This window comes from Silene latifolia, chromosome 11 (genome assembly GCF_048544455.1).
Source record: "Silene latifolia isolate original U9 population chromosome 11, ASM4854445v1, whole genome shotgun sequence".
Lineage (NCBI taxonomy): Eukaryota > Viridiplantae > Streptophyta > Magnoliopsida > Caryophyllales > Caryophyllaceae > Silene > Silene latifolia.
Window position 1 is genome coordinate 190,780,562 of NC_133536.1, and position 25,272 is coordinate 190,805,833.

The 25,272-nt window shown below is 37.5% G+C and overlaps 1 protein-coding gene across 5 annotated transcripts; it reads left to right on the top strand.

Annotated features, from left to right (window-relative positions):
- Window positions 1-227: 227 nt before the first annotated feature.
- LOC141612196 (high mobility group B protein 15-like) lies at window positions 228-23,446 on the top strand. 5 transcript variants are annotated; one of them, XM_074430917.1, is made up of 7 exons: window positions 228-489; window positions 3,781-3,952; window positions 4,650-4,728; window positions 7,603-7,765; window positions 7,855-7,983; window positions 22,673-22,740; window positions 23,249-23,446. In XM_074430917.1, exons 2-6 carry the CDS (start codon window positions 3,822-3,824, stop codon window positions 22,726-22,728), a joined length of 558 nt encoding a protein of 185 aa, XP_074287018.1. In that variant the 5' UTR covers window positions 228-489; window positions 3,781-3,821; the 3' UTR covers window positions 22,729-22,740; window positions 23,249-23,446. The 5 variants fall into 5 exon arrangements, with proteins under 5 accessions (XP_074287018.1, XP_074287019.1, XP_074287017.1 ...); XM_074430918.1 differs by having other exon boundaries at window positions 229-493; XM_074430916.1 differs by having other exon boundaries at window positions 229-489; window positions 23,260-23,446.
- The last annotated feature ends 1,826 nt before the right edge of the window (window positions 23,447-25,272 follow it).

The following is a 25,272-nucleotide window of genomic DNA, read 5'->3' on the forward strand; positions in this document are numbered from 1 at the left end:
CAAAAAAGGCAACCGTATTGGATACCGTATATCCGGTTTCATATTTTCTCGATCCTTATCCGATACGATTTTTAAAGAACCGTATCGGATATCCGGAAATTCATATCGGATATCCGGAAATCCGTATAATTAAATTCGTATAGCGTATCGGATACGTATAATAAAATCGTATAGTACAATTTTGCTCAGCCCTAATATATATCTTGATATATTAACTTTAAATAAACTAAACGATTAAATCTTGATCATGATTACCTTCACGGGCTTAAAACTGGTGGACTCCTATTTTACTGGCCTTCTTTTACCAAAATTCCAATTCTTTTCTTGAACCCAAAACCCACCTCTAGGCTCTTAACCTTAAACTCACCTCTAACCATAAACTGAGATTATACCGGCGTAGACGACGATAGTGACCGGCGAAGACGACGACCAGCAAGAAGGATAAATCCCTCTTTTTTTTATTCCTATTTCGAATCCATCAATTATTTAGTAAGTATGATTTTAATCCTTTTATTGTTTTTAATTTCATATGCTTATTTGAATTGAATCTCATACGAATTTGCTATTCAGTTTTCTATTCAAACGAATTTGCCCTTAAATTAGTACTGTGTTAATTTGCTATTCAATTGATATTGATTTGTTCTTAATTTCATATGTTTCGTCTGATTTTACTGATGATGATTTGTCGAAGAGTGTGCTAGTTAATGAATGAATGCTTTAAACTTTGAGCTTTGCTTATTTGATTTTCAGGGATAATGTACATGTGATAGTTAATGCAAGTGAAATCAGTGATGTTTGAATTTTATTTTTGCGTATACCTTTCCAATTACAAAAAAATGCATCAATTACTCTAGATAATTGTCCTCTTATTCTTTTGGGGTAAATCCAGTAGAAGAATAAGAAGATTATTTGTCTTAAATTATATACTTTATTTTCAATTCTAATTTTTGGGTTTAATAATTACTTATCTCAAGTTTTTGTCATTATTGTCACTTTCTGGTAAATTTATGGGTTTTCTTCTCCTTTTCTGGGCTTTTCAATTAATTATGGGTTTTTATTATTCTTTTTTGTTATTAAAAATGTAAATATTGTTATTGGACATATTTAATATTTATTGTTTAGTATATTTAATATTCGAAATCATCGAACAATGTCAAGGACAATGTAGATGGACAATTCTGACAATAGTCATAAAATTAAATTACTTGAAATAATTGTTGTAATTATAGCTACTTGAAACCGATTTATTATATACGGAGTATACAATTAAGACTTGATAGAAACCAAGTATAGTGCTGTGTTAATTCCCATGTAGAACGTGGGTACTGATGAAATACAAAATGTATTTTTTTGACTTATTGACTTTTAACCACAAGCGACATATAGGCTCTATGGTTGTTGCTTTAATAAATAAGATACGATATCAATTCTATTAAAAATCGATCTGTAGCTTACACACGGCAGATTGTCGTGAAAACTAAGAGGGTGGTGGCAAAGGCCAAAGGGTAGACAATTTTTTTATATATATGGTGGCCGAAATTGGTAGTGAGAGAAGGATAGTGTCATAATTTGGAGTGGGTATAATGCAATTCTTTCGTGTAGCGGAAGAGGCTTTGTGGATTTTGGGATGAGCCATGTCGGGTTTTGGGCGAGTGGTTTGCTGCTTTCGCTTAAAAATAATATCTACCATGAGGGATTGTGGCCGAATTTTAATAGTGACCAAAGGAGTGGTGGTCGAATTTTAGTAGTGAGATAATTTAATTTTGGTGGTAAATTGGCCAAGAGGCTGGTGGCCAGTAATTTTGGCGGTGGTTGACCAAAGGAGTTGCGGCAAAACATTAATAGTGGGCTTGCTGCAATTCTTGGGGTTGTGTAAGGTGGATTAAGGGTGCTGATAGTGGAAGAAGATTAACTCTTAATTAAGGCGTTAACTTTTATCAAGAGCCTCACTCTACCACATTTGAAGACCATCTCAATCAAAGCTTTAAGGTTATGATAGACTCAATCAGTCAATCAATGATCATATATCTTATATCTTGGGCCATTGAAATTAAGAAACCGTTGCTTAGGAATTAGAAGAGGAGTTGTTAAATTCTAAATTTCCAATTAAAGAAGAAAAGAGTTGGGAATTCGGGTCTTAGAAAAAAAAAGAGGGTAGAGAGTCAGGGTGAGAAATTAGAAAAGCATTGCTTTGTTTTTACTAAATTAGATTTTTTTTTCTTTTCCTACCACTATTATTATAGGGAAAGTAGCAAATTAGCCCCATATGTTTGTTTGTCAGTATGTGCAAATTACCCCCTTAAGTTTCAATACGTGCAAATTAGTCCCATGTGTTTTGGTCAATGTGCACATAAACCCAATTACTATATTCCAACTCCCTTTCACCGGAAAACTACCAAATCAAATGCCGGAAAAGTTACTAAAATCAAATTATAAATTCATTCAAGAATAATTAAACATAAACTTGTACAAAATGGAGTAGAACAAATCATTTATAAAACAAATTAGTAAAGCGGACACAAATTTATTGATACTTTAGTTATAAATTCAAGGTTCAACAAGAAGAAGAAGAGGCAACTAAACCCAAACCCTTGAACAATTCCCCCAATTTGAAGAACCCTAAATTAGCAAAGATGATGAGAAGTGACAAATAATCTAGAAGACACCGTAAATCAAACAATTGGAAAAAAAAGTAACATCTTAGAATTGAATTTGTGAGATATATAATGCATAAAAAACTGATTTTTTATATATATAAATATATAAATGATATTAACTTGAACCAAAGAGGGGAAAAAAAGCGATTACAGATAATCATAGAGAATTAATGTGCAAAATTGACAAATACGAAATTTTCAAGGCAAAACTCATACCTCTTAGGACAAAAATAAGTACTGATGCATCACAAATATTTAAGAAGACACAAAATACCTCTTAGAACCGGGCCGCCCGGCCTTCGACTGTTCCGTTGTGATAACCATTTTGCGTTTCCGTCTCAGTCATTTGTGTCAAGCCAGTTTGTGAGCCATTTTGTGTTGTTGGCTGCATTGAAAACAATTGAAGTTTATTAATATATGATAAACATAAAAAAAAATACAAAGTATCTGATTGGCATGGCTCCTTCAATCTTCATCATATTGGGATATGTCTTCGACTGTTTTGCAAATTACTAGTTGTTTATTCTTGGGATATTCTACCTAGCACCCTCTTGTTTTTGCATATTCTACATGGTACCCTTATTTTTGAGCTAAAAACCATTGATTGCCTATAATTCTTGGTTACGAACTCTAAAAACGACAAATATTTTTTTCATACTAAACATCTTGTAAAGATGATCAATTTGTGAAAAAACAGTCGTTACTTCATGAACTCGCCATGAGATATAGTCACTCAAAGTTTATTAGGTTAATAATGTTTGACCGACCATAACTCTTGCAACAAGTTTAGAAAGCGACACTTTTTTTTTTTCAAATCGAAGATCTCGAAAAGACGATCGATTTGAAAAAAAAGAATCGTCGCGTTCCAAAGTCATGACCATGAATTATATGCGGTCAAAGTTTTATTGTAGAAAATAAGAGGTACCTCCTAGAAAACCAAAAACTATAGGGGTACCATGTAAAATATCCCATTGTTCTTTTATATTTTTCCCTTATAATTTTTGTTATGTGACATTTTTTCTAGTTCTCTAATACTCACTCCGTATGTTATTTTGATTTCAATGTCAGTTTTCATGAAGTAGTAACATTCTAAGAATGTAAGTTTGTGTGTGTTTTCGTGTAGGGAAGGGAAATACTACTCCGTTTTTGATATATAGTAGGTCTATGTCAATGGCATCAGCTAGCTATAGCCAATACCCATCACCTTTAGCTAATTATGATGAGGTTGTGGCTGATCCTCAACTTTTCATGAGTTCTCTTGAGAAGCTCCATTCTGTTATGGGTACCAAGTTCATGTAAGCGTCCTCATTGCTTCCTTTATTTTTGAAGTTGTGAACTTGTTATTGAAATATTAGCTGTGCAAGTAAAAGTCCATGTACGCCAATGTTGATAGTTTTAGGCTCTCTTTTTTCATTTCATTGGATGAGTTATCGTGTATTTTGTGTTTAATCCGCAATCCATGTTAGGGGACCTCAAATCATTTTTGGACAAAGGCTTTAATGATGAGCTCTTATTTTGTGTCTTCTTAAATTCTTAATACTAGAAATGCTTAGTGATGCCCCATTTTTCTACTATATCACGAAAAAGGCATGATGATTGTCAGTTAAAGGATTATATGGTTGTGACAAAGTTCAAAGATTGATATTAATGATGTACGTGAATAACATAATTTATCCAGTGCGCTGATAAGGGAAAACATGATATCAATGTTCAAATGAAAGAATTACTCAATCCAAATCTCATCGCTTATCTAGTATGGCTCATACAGTAGTAGGCTAGCTGTGTATTCAAACACAAGGAATAAGGCTGCATACATATGAGATACGACCGCCCTACCACTTCCCCTTCTATTGGCATGATCCTTTGCTTATTTAGTATGGTCTGTGTATTTCCAAATTCATGTTTTAAGGATGCTCACAATCCTGTAGACTGATGCTCTTACTGGTAGAAGTTCCCATTTTTGCAATTGCATGATTTTAATTTTAATTTTAGGATACCTATCATAGGAGGCAGGAACCTTGATCTCCACAAGCTCTTTGTGGAGGTAACCTCACGTGGTGGAATCGAAGAGGTGAGTTTGGTTGGTCAATACATTTCCAATCCATTACGTTTTTTTTTCTCCATTTAATTGGCACTAAAATCTCAAAAAAGTCTCCATGTGGTATGGTTAGACCTGTCAAAAGATGCACTGATCCAAAAAAACCGACCGAAACCCGCTCTAAAATAACGTGAAAATAACCGCTCTTTTCGACCCGACTTGTTAATAACCTGCACATTTAACCCGACCCGTAAATAGGTAATTTTTTATTTAAAGCAAATAAAACTAATAAAAATCAAAAATCAAAAAAAAAATCTAAACTTTCAAAATTTTGAAATAGAAAATTTGTTTCTATTTGTTTTAAACCATACTCTTACCACATGATTATTTACTCAAATGATTGCCATATGAATATAGTGACGTACACCTAACAATTGATCAATCCAATTTCCAATGCTTCATATAACATAGTGATATTGAATATATTAAACAAATAATGCTTATTCTTACTAATATCATATATTATACTAGATAATTATAAAAATTAAGAATATTCATATGTTTATAATTAAAATTAACGGAAAATTCACGTGGTGCCCTTCAACTTTGTCATTTTTTACGTGGTACCCAACTTTTTAAGTTTGTGCACATAATATCCTTGAAATTTGATTTTCAAGCACAACGTGCCTTTTTATCGTTTTTTAAAATTTCAATTGGTCATAAATTATAGACGAGAAATCGGAATTGACTAATTTTTTTTTTCAAATTGATTAACTCTTCGAGATCTATAAATTGATAAAACGACATTCGGAAATTTAAGATCGAAGATATGGTTGATTTGAGATTTTCGTTAAAAAAAAACCTATAAAATGTCAGTCGACAATTTTTTTTCCACAAATCGTAGATTATGACGAGGTAATCATTTTAGGAAAAAAAAATTGGTCGATTCTGAATTCCGGTCTAGGAGTTATGCCCAATCGAGTTTTTTAAGCGACAAAAAGGGCATGTTGTGCATAAAAAACAAACATGGAGGGTATAATGTACACAAACTTAAAAAGTTGGGTACCATGTGCAAAATGGAAAAGTTCGAGGGTACCATGTGAATTTTCCGTAAAATTAAAGAAAATAAACATTTGTAAAGAAGAGCGTTAATCTGACTCGTTTCTAGCCCTAACCTGCATAAATCCGCCTAAATCCGACCTGTACAAACTCGCATTTCACAAATCGGAAATAGACCCGCCTGTATTTTACCCGAACCGAAATGACAGAACCTGTTACCCGCGCGTTCAACCCTTTTGACAGATCATATTATGGTCGTGATTGCTGTGTTCTTCCAGCTGCTTTACTGGTGTGTGTACATTTTATCAGGCTGTAGGGTGAATTTTCTAGGGTGCTTCTAATTCATATCAATTTGGTGCTGTTTTGTGTATCTTATACAATGTCATCGTGCTGAATGTCTGCTTCATAGATGGCAATCCAGAGGCTTCTAGATTGCTTAATATCTTGATTAGTAGACGATAACTTTTATTGATTGAACTTCCAACAATGGCTGTGACGTGTGAGATAAAATAATGTGATGTTGATATGGAAAGATTCAGGGTATGTTTGGATTGGGGGATTTGGAGGGAAGGAAATTGGATCCTTCCATTTTCCTCCTTCAAGACAAATTATTTTCCCTCCCAACAACGGAAAGGTTTGGGGGAAAAATCATCTCATCCATTCCCCCTCCTCTTCCCGTCCCTCCTTCCCCCTCCCCTCCCTTTCCCTCTATTTTATCCATGTCCGTTGAAGCCAAAATATAGAAAAGGAAAAATCAGGTGTGTTATTCTATATGGGAGTTGAGTTGGGGGCATATGTACTATAATCATTCCTTTGAACGGTCGTCGACTACATATTTGAGCCATGATGCTATTTCTTATAGGTCTTTATAATACTTTTTAAAGGTTTCAGCATGGTGATTTTGGTATCAGTCTTAGTTTGTTTGCAAACTAGCACAACATATCACAGCTTTTTTGTGTGTGTGTGGGTGGGTGGGGGGGGGGAATGTCTTGGTGGGGTTCTCATTTCATAAGTCGGTCAAGGACTAGCCATATGAGTCAGATATCAGCTATTTTTAAAAGGACCTTCACTCATCAATAAATTTATGAGCAGTAAATTGTAATACAATTTGTATCCTTTCTAGTCACACATCTTATCTGTTTACTATAAATATGGTCAATACTGTCACGGCTTAGATTTAATACTTTAGGGGAAAATGCACGCGGTGCCCTTCAACTTTGATGTTTTGCCCGAAATACCCAATTTTTTTATCCAGAGAACTTTAAGAGACTATAACTCGTGTTTACGAGCTCAGAAAGTGACGATTTTTTTTTTTAAATTGATTATCTTTTCGAGAACTACGACTTGAAAAAAAAAATTGTCGAGTTTGGAATTCGTGAACGAGAGATATGGTCACTCAAAGTTTGTTCGGTAAAAAAAACTTTGACGTACAAAAACTCCTAGCCACGGGATCCAAATACGATGATTTTTTTTTTCAAATTGTAATTCTCGAAAAGATAATCGATTTGAAAAAAAAAATTATCATTTTCTGAACTCGTAGACACGAATTATAGCCTCTTAAAGATTTCCGGAACATAAAATTGGGTATTTCGAGCAAAAATCGAAACTTCAAGGGCACCACGTGCATTTTCCCATACTTTAGTGCTTGTATGAAATTAATGATATAGTTGGTACATGAAGAATAGTAGGTGGACTAGAATTTCTTTTGCAATGGACAAATTGTTTAAGTTGTTGCGTCTAATGTGATTATCACTGTGCTGTTCATATTTTTGGATTCAAATTTCTAATCTTTTTATGCAAGTACATCTCGAAAGTTTTTCACTTGCAATGTGAGTCTGTTGTTTGCAGGTTATAAGAGAAAAAAGATGGAAAGAGGTTACATCCACTTTTAACTTTCCCTCCACAGCTACCAATGCGTCTTTTCAACTACGTAAATACTATTATTCATTGCTTCATCACTATGAGTGTATCTACTACTTAAAAATGCAGGACTGTGGACCTCCATCTACTGGTACATTTCTGTGACTCGAAAGTCTTGAAACTTGTGTTTTTTTCTTCTTTTTTTGTTGCTTTCACAATGTTGAGGTAACTATTCTGAAGGTGTTTTGGAGAGTTCGAATACCACACCTGGTCTAGTCCATGGATTGCCGAAAATGCCTCCAGCTCAAGCAGCAAGTGTAGCAACTACTCTTCAGCCAAGGATAAACACAATAGAATTTGTACCTGGAGGTTGGTTTTCTCGTACGAAAACTAGTCTTATTTCTCTTCCCTCCTTTTTATATGTTGCTAATTTCCATTGCTCGGTCTTCAAATATGCTTCTGACAAGATGAAACTATTATTCTTCTGATTATTTTCTTACTCTTCAACAAAGTAATTCAAGGTAGACTGGTAGCCATTATCAACTGAAAAATGTTTTCAATCCATGACTTCAATGCTTCACAGAAATATGTTCCTGCAAAATTCCGTGTGTGAATCATTTTTCCTTAGTATACAACAACATCAGAGCCTTAATCCCAAAATGATTTGGGGTCGGCTGACATGAATCATCCTTTCGAACCGTCAATGGGTGAACGCACGCCTCAAAATGCGAATAAAAAGGGAAGATGAAAAAACAAAAGGAAGAACGAAAATGTAATGGAAAGTCAAGGTAAACTTAGGAGTTTTAAAATCGAATTCCGTCTTTCTTTTATAAAAACTTAAAATTTAAATCGAGAGAAAAGATTAAAACGATTTTTAAAAATTGAAATAGAGTTAAGGATCCGGAATGAACCAGATAAAATCTATAAGAAAGGTAAAATCTATAAGAAAGTGGTTTGTAAAAAAGTGTAATAAAGGAGAGAAGAATAAATTATGTCAAAAAACATCAAATACTAAAAATCCACGTGTATCCTGTCCCTCCATTGTGCCCTCTCCGTCACCATACTCTCCTCAAGCCCCAGAACTCTCATATCGTGCTCTATCACTCGAACCATGTCCTGTCTCGGTCTTCCTCTCGCCTCTAGGGACCTTTTTCTGTTCTCCAAGTCTCCGGCCTCCTAATCAAAAGCGTCCATAGGTCTCCTTCTCACATGGCCAAACCATCTTAGTCGGTTTTCCATCATCTTGTCCTCTATTGGCGCCACTTTTACCTTTTCCCTAATCACCTCATTCCTTAACCGATCTTTCCTTGTATGTCCGCACATCCACCTCAACATGCGCATCTCCGCCACACTCATCTTTTGAATGTGACAATGCTTCACGGCCCAACACTCGGAGCCGTAAAGTAGGGCAGGCCTAATTGCCGTACGATAAAATTTTCCCTTTAATCATTTTTCCTTAGTATCATGGAATTAAATTGATGTGTCGCTCATGATCCAGCACGTTTGCGACTAACAGTAGCTTATTAGGTTGAGGTGGCGCAAATAGTGGAATAGTGGACAGCTGCTTGGTTTGGTTTGAGTTATATTAGCCATATCCGTCTATTATGGGCATATCAGCCTAAGATTAGCTGTAACTATCAGCAGTAACAACCAAAAATCACCTATATATTTTGAAATGTGCTTTGCATATAGGAAAGTATGAGTGGATCCCTCCATTTCCCTCCTACAAGGAAAATTATTTTCTCCTTTCTATTTTAAGAATAAACTTGATGAGTAATTTGATCATTCTCATTTAGTTTGTTCCACTTGTCATTTAGGGGGCGTTTGGTTGGGGGGAATAAGGAAAGGGAAAGAGAATAAAAATGGTTGATTCCTTTTGTTGTTGTTTGTTTGACACAAAGAAAGGGTAACCCATACCCCCCCTTACCCCCAAAACCATTCTCATCCTTACCCCTCCCCCCTTGGTTAAGCCCATAACCCCATAATCCCTTCTTCCTCCTACTCTCTATTTCCACCACTCCCGCCAACACCCACCACACCCTCTCACACCGCCAATCACTGCCACCTACACCCTACACCCACCACACCGACACAACCACCACCAGGGACGCCGACACAACCACCACCAGCGCCGCCGCCTGTCCACGCTACCTCATATCCTCAACCACTAAACACCACACCAACACCTTCAGTAACTCTCCCACCCCACCAACCACCACCAACACCTTCCTCGGCCACACCACAAAGAACCGCCGACGCCACCACACCAGATCTGGTGTTTTAAGGGGTGGGGGAGGGGTTTTCGAAGGGTTGTGGTGAATGTTTTAGAATGAATAAGGTGTTTGGGGTCGGGATTGTGGTGTTTGTTGAGGGCGTGAGGCGCGGTGATTAGGTTCGCCGTGGGGTACTGTGAGGAAGATCGTCGGCGCCGCTACTTGTGGTGGTGTCGATGTAGATAATGGTGGCAGGTGGTGGGTAATGGTGGTGGAGGTGGTGGATGTTGGCTTTTAATTCCCTTTTCCTCTAATTGTCAACCAAACACCCAAGTATAATATGGGTGATCCCATTCATTTCCCTCTCTTACCCTTTCTTGATTTCATTCTCTTACCCTTTCCCGTACCAAACGCCCCCTTAGTTATTGGTCCTCTCCTCTTTCCTTGGTCTTTGTGTCAAAACCAAAGGACAACAATTGACCGGGACGGAGGGAGTACAAATTTGTTATTAAAATTATAGGCCTCTCATCGAAACGCCGCGCCTTTGCCTTGCGGTTTGCACCACTTGGCACCACGCCTTACGCTTCTTCAAACTAAGACTAGAGTATGATTGTATGACTCTAATTTAGCTTCTCATCGTCGTGGCAGGTGCAGCATCATCAGTTGGAAACTCGGTGATTGGAGTGATAGATGGGAAGTTTGATAGCGGCTATTTGGTTACCGTCAAAATGGGAAAAGATACACTCAAAGGCGCTCTGTATCAGGCTCCTTAAGTGCCACTTCATTTCAATTAGCTCAACAAGATTTTGATTAAAATGAACTCTTGATGAAGTTAGCTTTGGCGCTTCTAGCCTTTTTTGCTCAAATGCATCGAAAAAATTCCATGTTGCCCTTCTTTTGTATCTTAATTTAATAGAGGCTGCCAATTTGGTCACACTAGGAAATAAAATCAAATTTCTCTGCCTATGCCTTAAGCCTACCAATTGCACCGGCTACTTGCTCAACATTTTTCCATGTCTTGAATAAGACCGTTTTTTTTAATCGGCCTCATATCGCATAGTACCTTCTAATTTTGTCAGGTTACACAAAATCCTTCTAATTTTGTCAGGTTACACGATATATATTTTTTTTAAAAAAAGTTCTACCTAAGGTGCCCATGAGTTTAGTTTTTTTTTTGTTCCCAGCATATTGCCAAATTTTCGTCAACATGGATAACTTGTTAGGTAAGATAAGAATGAACGATAAACATACATGTCAACACGAGTAGTTTGATATAAGAAAACAAGAATGACAATAAACGTACATGTTCAAAATGAATAGCTTGGTATAAGAAAACAAGGATGAACAATAAACATATATGACAACTTGAATGGCTTGATGTAATACCCGTACCTTTTGGGAACCGCAAATGTACCTTGGAATACATGAGAGGACCATCGGACGAGATAAGATGTACTCGAGAGTGAAAGTATGACCGTACACTGGACCAAGTATGATCAAGAATAGATCACCTAGTATGACTGTAGTGAACCGAGTAAAGCGTTTACTCGAGCGAGTGAGTGTCACTCGATCGAGTGGTCGGTCACTCGATCGAGTGAGTGATACTCGATCTAGTGGACTCGCGCTCGATCGAGTGACGCTGGATCAGAATACGGGATAAGAAATCTTGAACCCTTATCCTTATTCATTCAATCTTCTTCCTCCTCACTCAAAACCCTCTCCCTTCTCTCTAAAATCCTCACAAACACACTTACATGGGATTCAAGCTTGCTTTAGTGGACTGTTCATCATCTTCCTTCCTCCCTCTTACTTTGTAAGTTAAGATCTACCCTTCTTTAATTAGTATAAACCCTAACATTTGAGGGTTTTGTCTTGGGTAATTATTTAGTAATTAGTATATGTACTATGTGTAATTAGTAGATAATAATAAGGAGTTTTGTAGTGTATAATTGTGTAGGATATATTTGTGATAGTATTATGTGGTTTTGTAGATACTCAGTATCTGCACCTTCCAAAAACCAACCGATGATGATCAGACTATAACGTGTTTTTGATATGCGTGCGTAGATTGGCTATACATGAGATGGTTTAATGCACTACTCGGATATGAAAAATGATTTCAAAAGTTTTCTAACTTCATTTGCATTAAAATAACACTATTTAGAGTCAAAACCGTCTTCGGACCCAAAACCGACTCAGAAACCCGCAACTCGAGTCAATCTGAGTCAACCCGAGTCAACCAAAATCTCGATTGTCGAAAATAATGCCATGAATGTCTTTATCATGCCATTTGCATTAAAATGACCCAAATTAGAGTTAAAACCGACACCGGGCCAAAAATCGACTTGAAATTAAATGCCAACTCACACGGGTCAAACCCGAGTCAAGAACACAATATACCTACCCCAAATAACACCCAAGATCAAGCTTACACGGCTAAGCAATCACCTAAGATCACAAATCACAACCAACAAAATATTGGTTAGAACAAATAGAAAATCCAAATTTTGGAAAGGGACAGTACACCCCCTTCCATAGCAAGCACGCGCGCGCCTCAATAGGCTGTCTGCAAACGTATTAGTTATAATTCATAATCATCCTTGGTTCTTTATACCATGTCGGTTTAATCCGAGTACGATGACAACTTGACTAATTACAAATAAATGATCTTAACATAGTTAGTTCAAATCAAACATTTTCCTTTCACTTTCCTTTCATTTTATTTTCATCTTTGTCTTGGCCATATTGCATGTCACCCTTGGTTTGAATAAATACCATGTCGATTTAATTCGAGTACGGTGATAAAACGGTTAAGCACACATTTTTACATTTTTATTTGTAAATTATGCTTTTCGAACTTGCAAATCCGACAAAGAATATTCTAAGATAATAATAATTATTCCGAGCCATGCAAATCATTTAATCACAAATACGGTTTTAAACAACCTTTTTAACAACCAGGAGACGCCCCTTGGGTTGTCGTCTGACTCGCGCCCCAAGAGGCCGTCTATTTTCATATTTTAAAACCTGGGCAGAGCCTTTTCCCTCACCAATAGGCTCGCGCCCCAATGGGGCTGCCTGACACTGTTCTGTCTCGTTTCATCACTTGTCTAGGACGATCCCGATTACGGTTAACCCGAATCTACATGGATAAGATTGACGAGTTAACAATCTTTTAAACATTTTTACATTTTCTTATTCATCCTTTTATTCTTTCATTTTAACAATAAATGGACCGTGTTAAGCATCATAACCCGAATTTGGTAAATGAATGTTTAATTTCCGTTTTCACATGCAAATCAATCTAAATCCAACTTTGACATCAATTTCATGCTATGTGGATAAACAAACCGACTTAGCAAACTTTCACATGTTAGGTTAAACTTTTAGATGCGCATTCATTCATTTAAAGCGTTTTATCAACTCTTGCACTTAAACAACCACGATCGATCAGTAGAGGCCCCTAACGCGGGCTGGATTAGGTGTCCGATTAAAGGGCTTCCCAATACGTTAGCTCACCCCTTACTCAGAACCTTTGGATAGTGGATGACCTTATCCAGGGCGCACGAGAGTCATTTTAGGCATAGAATGCTAAAAGGGGGACGAGTCCTTATCTTTTGTACCTATGTCAAACACCGCTTTTTTACCTTGGTTGATCTAGGTATAAAGTGGATTCGAACGGGTTCCAAGCATCCCACAAATGCTTGGTGGCGACTCCGAACATCTCTTGCATCGTTTTGAGACCTTTGACGAGACGAAACCGACCGATCTAAAGCGATCCGGTCGAAAGCATTTCTACGCCTCCAAACGTGGCTTTCAGACCGCTATACGTCCACATATTTGCTTGGCGTGTAGGTGGCCTACGTCCACGGATCGGCGGTGGCCCATGCCCACAATTTGGCGACTCCGCTGGGGAAAACTAGAACACTTGTATCGTTGTGATCCTTAGAGGTGAAACTCGGACGAGGTCGTGGTTAAAGTGCATTTATTGATATTACGGTAATAAGTCAGGCTCCTTGTCCGGGCCTACAACCTAACCTTTATCGACTAATTGGCTCGTCCAGTCGGCGTGAGTTTTCTCATCCCCGCGTCTCGAATCCCGATTGAGCCAAGCTTTCCATTGACGTTACACATTTCTGTTTCGTCAAAGAGCTTTTACTTCCTTTGTGCACGAGGTTAGGGCACCCTCCTTACACATTTTTTTTTTTGGATTGGTATCCCTCTCGAAAATCGGGGTTTGATCGCTTGGTGTGTAACCACCCTTATTAAGCCAAAACCCGTGTCAGCATTATGCATAATATAACGAAACTACGAGTGCTTCTGTGTTACTTGATCATAAGTCCTTCCGTGTCATTTTCAAACTTTCAAAAACACCTTTTTGCACCGTTATAATGACCGTTTCAAATCTCGGTCTTTCGCCGACCGTTGCACACCTTTTTAGGCCGTCGCAATGACATTTTCAAAATCGGTTTTTCACAGCCGTTTCAAACCTCGGTCTTTCGCCGACCCTTGCGCACCTTTTTAGGCTGTCGTAATGACGATTTTCAAAACCGATTTTTCATAACCGCTTCAAAACTCGGTCTTTTGCCGACCATTGCACAACTTTTTATGCCGACAAAATGGCCTTTTCAAAACCCGGTTTTTATAGCCATTTCAAATGCACATTTTCATGCCGTTGTAATGACGATTTCAAACCTTGGTTTTCACAAACCATTTCAAAATACCCGTTGTAATGGCCATTTAAACCTCGGCCTGTCGCCGACCGTTGCATTCTCAATGCGCCCTTTTACGCCGCCGTAATGACGAATTCTACCCTCGAATTTTCAAAATTCGAAATCATCTTTCAAACAAAAACGTTTTTCAAACCGTCGTGGCGATTTCAACCCGTGCAACTTTCCAAATTTCAAATCTCGTTTTCGAAATCAAAATTGGCTTTTCTAAGCCGTCGTACTAACGAATTTAATCCTCACAATTTCAAATTTTAAATCATTGAAAACAATTTAACATGTTTACAAATTTCCAATCAAAACTCAATCTTTTGAAAACCAACCGTTTTCAGATTTCAATTTCCAATTTCAAATCATTTGAAAACAAATTTAACTATTTTCAAATTTCAAATCAAAATCAAATCTTTGAAAACAAATTTATACGTTTTCAGATTTAAATTTCCAATTTCAAATCATTTGAAAACAAATTTAACCGTTTTCAATTTTCAATTCAAAATCAAATCTTTGAAAACAAATTTAACTATTTTCAGATTTCAAATCCAATTTCAAACCATTTAAAAAAAATTTAACCGTTTTCAAATTTCAATTCAAAATCAAATCTTTGAAAACAAATTTAACTGTTTTCAAATTTCAATTCAAAATCAAATCTTTGAAAACAAATTTAACCCTCTTCATATTTCAAATCCAATTTCAAATCATTTGAAAACAAATTTAACCGTTTTCAAATTTCAATTCAAAATCAAATCTTTGAAAACCAATTTAACCGTTTTCATATTTCAAATCAAAACTTAATCTTTGAAAACAAATTTAACCGTTTTCAAATTTTCGACCCAATTTTTAATCCTTTGAAAATAAATTTAACCGTTTTCATGGCCATTGTGATGATGATTCCAAATTCTTCAATTCTCGATTTTCAAATCCGTGATTCGGAATTTCAAAAACCGTCTTCGCAAACAACACATTGTTTTCAGAGCCACCGCAATCTCAACTTAAACCGTCTTTTGAAAACAAACCTAAGACAACCCTTTCAACCGGCCTACCTTCTAAAGATCCCTACTCTTCGAAAGCCGTCCATAAAGCGACAAATGAACCTTTTTGAAAATTTCTATTTTCGAAAATCCTTTTTAAATAATGACATCAAGCATATCAGTCCACCTTTCCGATTCAGCCTCGAATCGATTAGAATCCAGTCGATTTCAAGTCAAGTCGTCAAAATAACATCGAGTCTCCGCCGAAGTTAGTACGTACCTTCTGGTCTAGGTCGTGTCGCCTAATTGTCGAGACATCTCCAATGGCGCTAGCAGAGTCAAAACTTTTCGGGTTTTAAACCCGTATTTCCCCTACATTACGGGTCAAAGGTCAAGTTTGTGTACATGTCTTGTCCAACGGCGTCACTCCATCGACAAACATCCAAGCTAAGTCAGAAGTCGTCTTTTTAGGCATCACTATGCCAAAGTTGACACTCGAGTCTAAGTTCAAAGTCATGCACCATGAGTTCAAACACAAGAGGTCATTCACGATCTTTAATGACGGAAAATTGATGCAAAGTGATCCCTACAGTCCACACACAGTCTTCAAGTGCCATCTTTCTTTTTAACCAACACCACAAGAGAAGAATAAAGAGATTGGCTATGCTGTACCACTCCACTGTCCAGCATTTTCTTTATGATCTGTGCAATTGCATCCTTCTGAATGACAAGATATCTGTAGGGCCTGACATTAATTGGGATAGTACCAGCAGCAAGGTGTATCCTGTGATCATCTGTTCTGTGTGGAGGAAGTGACTTAGGTTCTTCAAATATGTCTTTATAGTCTTGCAGCACCAGCTCAATGGCCCAGGGGACATGCTGTCTTATCTCCTTATTCCCTGGTACAGGAGGAGAGTTTACACTTAGAGGAAGTAGTTGCCCTTTGCTGCTCCCTTTGAATATTTTCATCCCATTGACCCACTATAACTCCCCTTTTTGTATGCCCCTCAGCACTATTCTCTTGTTCTTATACTTGAATTCTATCCTCAACTGATGGAAATCTCAACTGACAGGACCAAGTGAAGCCAACCATTGTATGCCAAGCACCCTTTCATACCCCCCTAAGCGTACAATCATCACATCAGCACTGAACTCAGTTCCTAATAGCTGCCATTTAAAATCTTTACAGGTTTTGGTTGTGATAATGGTGTTTCCTTTTGCTACAGAAACTTGTAAAGGACAAGTATTAGCGGTCCTACAACCCAATATCTTAGCCACTTCCTCATCCAAGAAGTTATTTGTACTTCATGAGTCAATCAGAATGTGAAGTGATTGTGTCCTAACCCTCCCCGTGACCCTCATAGTTTGAAAAGAATTGTTTCCTGCCATAACATTTAGGGAAATCATAGGTTGTTCCTCAAGTATATGCTCTCCATTATCATTATCAATTACATTCAAGTCACCCTCTTCCTCCAACTCACTTTCTTCAACAAACTCATCACCCTCCTCAATGGGTAACACATGAATCTTGTACAGTTTGCCCGTACACTTGTGACCTGATGTATATTGTTCATCACAATGAAAACACGGATTTTTCCTTCTTCGTTCTTCCACATCAGAAGGTAATGGTGGACTTCTCCTTGGGTTAAAGTTTGATTTTGGAGTCCATTTTTGCGCATTGTTTTTGTCAAAAGGTAAATTTCTTGTAAAATTGTTATTGTAGCTGGTATTTTGTGGGTGTTTATTGTAGGTCTGGGATGAAGGAGAAAAAGGTCTCTGAATTGGTTTATCCAAAATGGGTTTATACAAATTTTTTGTAGCATTAACAGCTTCCCCATGCAATCTAGCATACTCAATTGCTTGTGCTATAGTAACCCGCTTAAAAGCCCTCACAAATGGTTTAGTAACAACTTTCAACCTACCCACAAAACTGTGTACGAAGTATTGATCAGGCAGTAAGGGATTTCTTTGAAGCATTAAGCCCCTCAAATGCTCAAAAGTATCAACATATTCATCAATTGAATTAGTTTGGTGGAGTTTATTGAACTCTTCTACAATATTACTATCAATTTCCTCCTTGAATCTAGCACACAAATCAGTTTTAAAATCATGCCAATCAGCATTTCTTCTTATAGCCAAATAACTATATACTCATAATTTTGCCTTTCCAGTCATGTAGAGGGATGCTAGATCAATTTTCTAATGTTCAGGAATTTTACACAGCTCAAAATATCTAGCACATTTCTTTAACCATATCTAAGTGTTCATACCATCAAATACAGGAAATTCAACTTTGGGATTAAAGCCCAGATTGCGATTAGGGTTTATACATGTGTTGGGTACTGCAGTCTCATTAATTTGGAGATTTTCTGTCGATTTTTCTTGAAGCAGTTGCAAGATCGTCGCCATTTGATCTTCAATTGACTTCATTCGTTCCTCCATTGTTGCAGATAGTTGAGCAATTGTCAGACGAGCCAGCTTCAATTTGATTTACCCAGAATCTTGATGCCCATTTCAACCCAGAAAATTACAAACCCAGAATTTCAAGCTTAAAACCCTAATTTTAATGGCGAAATTTGATGCGTGATATTCAGGACTGAAGTCTCTGATACCAAATGTAATACACTTAAGGATTTAATCCGAGAATCTACTACACAAGGCAAATCAATCAAAGGAACCCTAAATTCAAGAAAGGAATTCGATTGAAAGATTGAATTGTATTAGCTTCCAAGAACAAGATTACAAGAGTAATTAATCGTTGTTCTTAGCTAAAAGATTACATAGGATTTGTAAGAGATATTTGTGTAAAATGTAAGCTAACTGATTCTGATCAGCTCAACTAGTATTTATACACATATGTTAAGCGGGAAAAGTAGTTAAAGTCTAACAGCCAGCCTAATGCCAGCTTGCTTTTGCTGACCTGGCCATTGTAACAAAAATTCTGTTACATAATTTCTATCCTTACTCTTTTGGACGATGGAGGATTCGGAGATGGTAGAAGTAACTTTGCTGAGAATAGATCTACAACTGTCGGCGGATGATGAGGATTTGATGCTATGCCGTTCGCTTGTTGACGCCATTCTTCCAATTTTTTTGAGGAAGGGGTTCAAAAGAGGGATTTTTTTCGGTATTTATACGTTACTCTAATGCACCGTATAAATACGACGCTGTTCCAAAACCGACCCGTGTATTTTATTTATTTATAAAAACGACGATATTACATTCTGTTTTCTTTATTTTTTTGGTGCACAAGAAGGGTGAAACCTTGAGAATACAAAACTAAATCGAAATTAAACGGGGGAATACAACCCCTAAAATATCTTCACGGTCAATAGTACGAAGACCTTTGGGAGGAGTATCCAATAATGTGGTGATAGTGGACGAATTAATGCCCATATTAGCTAGCCAATCTGCTGCCCGATTTAACTCTTAAAAAATGTGAGCGATCCTGATGACCCATCCTTCCAAATTGATTAACTGTTTTCATCGTTGTACTAGTGGACGGGGGCTATTACTAAGGAGTTGATCTTCTCGAATAAAATTAACACACGACTAAAATTAACCCAAGATGCCTAGCTCGCTCGAGGCCAACTACTAACGCATTCTCCACATGAGAAAAAAAGAAGGTATTAATAAAATTACTAACAGCCTATTTTTTTTTTCTTATTCTAAACTGCGGGGGAGAATCACTTAAATAAAGATGTGTATTTGTTAATCAAAAGTGAGAGGGATATAGGCGGAGGTAGTTCACTGTTTGATGGTCGGAGCAAGGAGAATGGAGACGATTAAGGTAAACAATATGTCAAAGAAGTAAGGGGATTGAGGACATTCGCGGTCTCGTACAGAGATACATATCAATTTCATACAAAAAAACATATTCGCACATAGTATTTTTAAGGTTGGGGTCAAAGTCGGAAATCAGTGAAAACGAATACATCTAGATCAAGTCGAGTCGGATTGGGCCATATTACTCAAAAATCGGGATAGCCAAAATCAGTGGAAGCAAACTAAAGGTGATCAAATGCGGGTGCAGACTTGACATGGGTCAGGCCCACGATAAATTTTCGGCCCACAGACAATGGGGTTAGCGGGTCTGGAAAAGGGTTAGTGAGCTGAGTCTACGTAATTTTCTTAAAATATTAAAATATTTTTTCTGTACCCACTTATTTTGTAGACCAATGAACGTGATTAATAAACGTGACGACCCCGAACCCAAGAGCAACGAAACTACGAATAAAATAGGTCGTTATCTCCGATATTTAGTCATTAACTCATTATAATGATATTCAGTGACAAAAGAGCAGCAACCATAGTCGCCATAGGTAGAGAGATGGTCACCATAGTTGGTGTTGTTCGAGGATTCTGAAGAAGTCGGTGATTTCGTTGAGGATGATCCAGGTGACAAGGTATGCTCGTATTGATCACTTTTACTGGTAATCAATTCGTTCTTCAACTCATAGATTACTCAGGATTAGCAATATGTGCGCCTTTATTATCGAGTTTTCCGTATTCCGATTTTGAGGTCGTTTTTCGAAATTGGTTTCAATAATTGAGAAGGTCATATCACTCATAGTATGATCATCGATAATCATATATTAGGAAACTAGTACTTCCTATGTCACGGTATCTATTAAATTCAATCTTATTAATAATTAATAATACCGTCACTAATGTTCAACAACTAAAATCGAAAGCTAAGTCTCTTGACAACGGAAGCTAGACTCGAGTGATGAATTGTGCGGTAAAAACTCGTCGTCAAAAGCTCCCAACCAAAACAATATTTATAACTCTACAAACTACTCTTAGCAAAGAGGCAAGTAAAGGTCGGATCCCAAGGGACGGGTGTTGATGTAGGATTTTCAATTGTAAATGGTCGTGTCTTAGGGTGTCACAATTTGGGGATGAGATAGGAGATTAACTAAAACTAATCAACAATAGAAACAAAGCAAGGTAATTAAATGGAGATGTAAACAATTGATTAAAAGCACTAGGGTGTCATGGGTTCATATGAGATTCATGGAAGTTGATCATACAAACATATTCTCAAATTATAAGCAAGCAATTATTGTTGTGATGCGATCGAGTTGGTGTATAAGCTTACAATCCCTAGGAAGGTTTGGGTCCTGGAGCCGAATCGGTTAAGATTGTACAACACCTACAACTCGACTTAATTCTTCCTATTCAACATTATGCATGGTCTAATGAGGCTCGAGTTGGTTTATATACTTACAAGCCTCATTGAAAAGATAGGTGATGGATAAAAAAATGCAAGGATTCATAGGCCCGCATTTCATCAAACATAACATGTGCATAAGTTGGAATTACAACAAGCAAGCAAATAAATTATGAAAACATATTAGATTAAGCATGAATCATTCTCCATGTTGATTTCCCCTAATTCCCCATTAACCTTAGCTAAGGAAACTACTCACTCATTATGAAGGTTAATATGCTAACAAGGATGTCAATCACATTAACAAGGCAAACATGATGAATAAGTAAGAAAGATTAACAATAATTAAAACAAGGGTTAAGAGAATTATACCTATGGAGATTCCAAAATAATAATGCAAAGAATAATAGAAGTACTTGATGATTGATGGAAGGTTGTCAATCTCCCAATAATAACCCAATAATCTTCAATTACCCAAAGTAAATGATGAACAATAGAGAAATTAAGAAGAAATTAAGATGTGATTAATATTGATAATTTGTGTTACAACTAAATTTGAGATGATTAAGATCTAATTAAGAGAATCTAAAAATTGATTAAGGAAGCATAAAAATTAATTAGGAATTGATGCTAATCTAGGTAGTACAAAGGGGTATTTATACTAAAGATTAAGTACAAAAATTAGGGTTACTAAGGGCTTAAATGACTATTAACACCCTAAGAAAAGTTGAGGAAATGCTCCTCTCCAAGGAGATGAGCATATCCGTCTTGCTAGTCCCGTGTCAATCTGCTCGTCCCGCGCGTCTTGAGTTCTGGCACGGTTGGTACTGACTTGTGATCCGAGCGGATCACAGAGGAGACGCTCGGCTTGGGCTGCTATGGGACGCTCGTCCTGGGCACAAGACGCTCGGGTCTTGCTGCTTGAAGACGCCCGGATTGTGGACAATCCGCCCGGATCCTGGGACAGACAACTTCTCTTCTTTTTGTTCCTCAACAATCCGCGGGGATCTTGTTGAGGATGCAAGGATCCTTTCATCATTTCCCAATTCACTTTATTATCTACATAGGCCTCTAGTATTTGTCTTCTATTTAATGCTTGGTCATTAGGTGCAATCCATTTAGCTACATTTCACCATGTAAATGCAAGGCTATCACTCCTTTCCTACCAAAGGCTACAATCCTCGAAGAATATGCAAAATGGGAGACTAAAGATAGTAAATGACCCAATTATGCACTATAAAGCATGGGAACGAGGTCAATTCGGGGAGTAAATGTGCTCCAATATGAGTCACATCAAACATCCCCAAACCGAACCTTTGCTCGTCCCGAGTAAAGAGGTGACTAAAATTAGGACCCTTATTTAAACTAATATACTAATATAGCTGATATGAGACAATTAGCGGGTCTCACTCCGCCTCTTCAACTCACAACAAGACAACCATGAGGTAGGGTTCATTTGTAATACTACGGTTTTATGAGTCTATCGGTACTCTATCGAGTGGGGCTTACTCTGTCGAGTAAGTAGTTTTTGACGCAAAACAGTAGTCTTCCTGTAGGGTACTCGATCGAGTAAGTTAGGTACTCGATCGAGTAGGAGGCACTCGATCGAGTAAGTACCTTACTCGATCGAGTAAGGGTGTTTTACGGTTGATTTTGACGGGTTTTGTTAATAATGCGGGATTAGTATATAAAGCCACCGTCATCTTTCTTAATCTCTTTTATCATTCTAAAAACCCCTTTTGAGAAGAAATAAAGTTACGTAAGTGTGTTCCTCGCATTGTTAACAAATCCCCAAGGCTAGGAGTGTCGGATCATCTTGTTCTTTACGCCGTTGTGATCCTTGTGTCGAGGGTAAGCTTTTTATATAGTTTTTATAATGTTTTGTTAAAGTTGGTTGAAACCCTAATTGGGTAATTTGGGGGTTTGGGGGAGTATTGTTGATGTTAGATTGTGATTGTATGATTGTATGTTTGATAGGAAGTAATTTCAGTGAAGGGCGATGTGGATTAGCTGAGTGTGACCGTCTGTGGTGATTGCTGTTCCAGGTAGGGTTTCCCTACTCAGTACTAGTTACATGATGTGTATGGTGATTGTGCTGTAGTTGTTGATTAATTACATTGTTGGTGATCTTGACGATTGTTGGCTTATAATGTTGTTTGTGTTGTTGTATATAACTGTCTGTGATCTTCAGAGTGCGTCTCTGGCTGAGTGGAGTCACTTGCGAGAGTGGCTTCACGCTCTTGATTCGCCTTTTGTGAAACCCGCCACAGAAGGGATGTACACATTAATGAACATGGGTTTATCGCTCAATGGAGATGAGCGGGGTTAGGTGGGAACGACTGCGGTCCCCCACTGGCGGTGTGGAGTATCTGTTGCGATGGATACTCTGGCAGGGCTACACACATTAGTGTGTATTCAGTTATGAGGTGATTGGAGATGGAGACTGGGATTGTGTGTGTGAGCTGTTTGTATGATTGTTTCAGTGTGGCTTTGATTGTGTAATTAGTACTGACCCCGTTTAATGTTTTAAAAACTGTGGTAATCCATTCGGAGATGGTGAGCAGTTATTGAGCAGGTTTGACATGATGCGTATGGGCTAGCTGGGATGAGTCATCAGTTGCAGTTAGAAGAGTCTTCCATTGTGTCAGACGATATCCTTTAGTTATTCAGTTTTGTTAGTAGACAGTTTTGGTTTGAGACATGTAATCACTTAAATTATATTTACTTTTAAAGTACGTTTCTTTATTGTCTTATGGTTATCATTGCCTCGGGTAACCGAGATGGTGACGTTCCTATACTTGAGTGGTCCTGGTAAGGCACTTGGAGTATGAGGGTGTCACAAAGTGGTATCAGAGCGACGATCTTGAAACCTGTAACCAATGAACCTAATGAACATAGGGAGTAAAATTAAAATGAACCCGGGGTAGAAGTTGTAGGAGCTAATGCAAAGACTTGGGAGACGTCCTAAAGTCGCGAACTTGCTCTACAATTTTGAACCGGTCACCATGGTATATGAGTCGGGATCGTTATGTATTTATCTTGTGAATTGTTTACCTATATAGTGATGCGTGGCATGAATCGGTGGATGTATGTATGAGGAGAATGGGGAATGTGTAGAGAAAGATGGTGATGATGTTATTTATATGTTATTGATTGAAAGCATGATAGTTGTTTCACTATATGACATTATAGAAATACGGAAAGAAAGTTTGTTTTGTTTGAGTTATACATAGAGTTATGTATGTATGTATGTATATATATATATATATATATATATATATATATATATATATATATATATATATGTTGTTGGTAGTTGTTGTACGAGTTTATATAGGTGAAAGTTTGAGTAAGAGCATGCGGGTAGTGTACGAGTCTGCATGACTCGATCGAAGGGAGGGGGGGGCACTTGATCGAGTAGGTAGGGGCACTCGATCGAGTGGGCTGGATTCGATTGAGTGGGTGGTTTCGTGATTTTCTGGATAGTAGTCTGTTTTGGTGGCACTCGATGGAGTTGGTTGGGCACTCGATCGAGTGGGGTCAGCTCGATCGAGTGGGTAATAGACTCGATCGAGTACGTCTTAGCAAAAGCTTATGGTCAGATTCTGTGTTTACTATTGTTCTTATGCATATGTTGGGTGAATATATTGGATGAATATGTTGGGTGAATAAGTTGAATGGATGTGTTGGGTGAATATGTTGAACGAATATGATGGATGAATTGGTGGAAAAAGATGGATAATAGTTGCATGATAATATGATTTATGATTAAGCATGTTGTATGATGGAAGTTATTTTATAATGTTGTTATGCTAGTAACATGTGGTTTGGGGATAGTGGTTTTATGAGTATTGAGTTGTTTTTGTGTACCTTGTTGTTGTTTAGGTTGTTCGGAAGTAAAAATCAAGTATTTGTGTTTTTTCGATTATAGAGAGGTTGTCTTTAAATTGTTATAAGTTGATATGTATATATGATTTTGATGCGATTCCAATTGGAGGTGATAGCTTGTTCTTTTACGATTCTAACGATAGGTCACACGCCCAAAACGACCAAGAAATGAGTGAGATATGACCGTTTTACGAACATTGGACAGTGTTGAGAAATGTGAAGGGTACTCGATCGAGTGGCCCTCACTCGATCGAGTGCACCTCTTGTTACTCGATCGAGTAACCCTTACTCGATCGAGTAGACCTGGTAATTTGTTTTACGTGCCTCTGATCTTCACCTACTCGATCGAGTAAGTCACTTACTCGATCGAGCGGCCTGTACTCGATCTAGTAACCCCTGTTTTGAGTCATATGCTTATCTTTTGACTTCGTTGCATATTATATTTAATTCAAAGGTGTTCTTTGGCTTCTTCATGCATTGTTTTACGTATGTGTTGGCCCTGATGCGTAAGTTACCCAATCTTATGATGTAAGGAGTGGCACCTGTGGTGAGTATGAGTTCGGTGAGAGGACATGAGTTATATGTGTTGTGATAGATAGTGGAAAAAGAAAAGGAAGATCGGTATGGCTTATTGAGCCATGGAGCATGTTTTGTGAGATGACATGAGTGATAAGATTGTGTGTTGAGTG

Bases quoted from the DNA above. Each gene is read 5' to 3' on its own strand.
- LOC141612196 (XM_074430913.1), top strand. From the start codon at position 3,822: ATGTCAATGGCATCAGCTAGCTATAGCCAATACCCATCACCTTTAGCT. The intron at 3,953-4,649 runs GTAAGCGTCCTC...TTTTAATTTTAG, and splicing joins GTTATGGGTACCAAGTTCAT to GATACCTATCATAGGAGGCA. The intron at 7,766-7,854 runs GTACATTTCTGT...ACTATTCTGAAG, and splicing joins CTGTGGACCTCCATCTACTG to GTGTTTTGGAGAGTTCGAAT.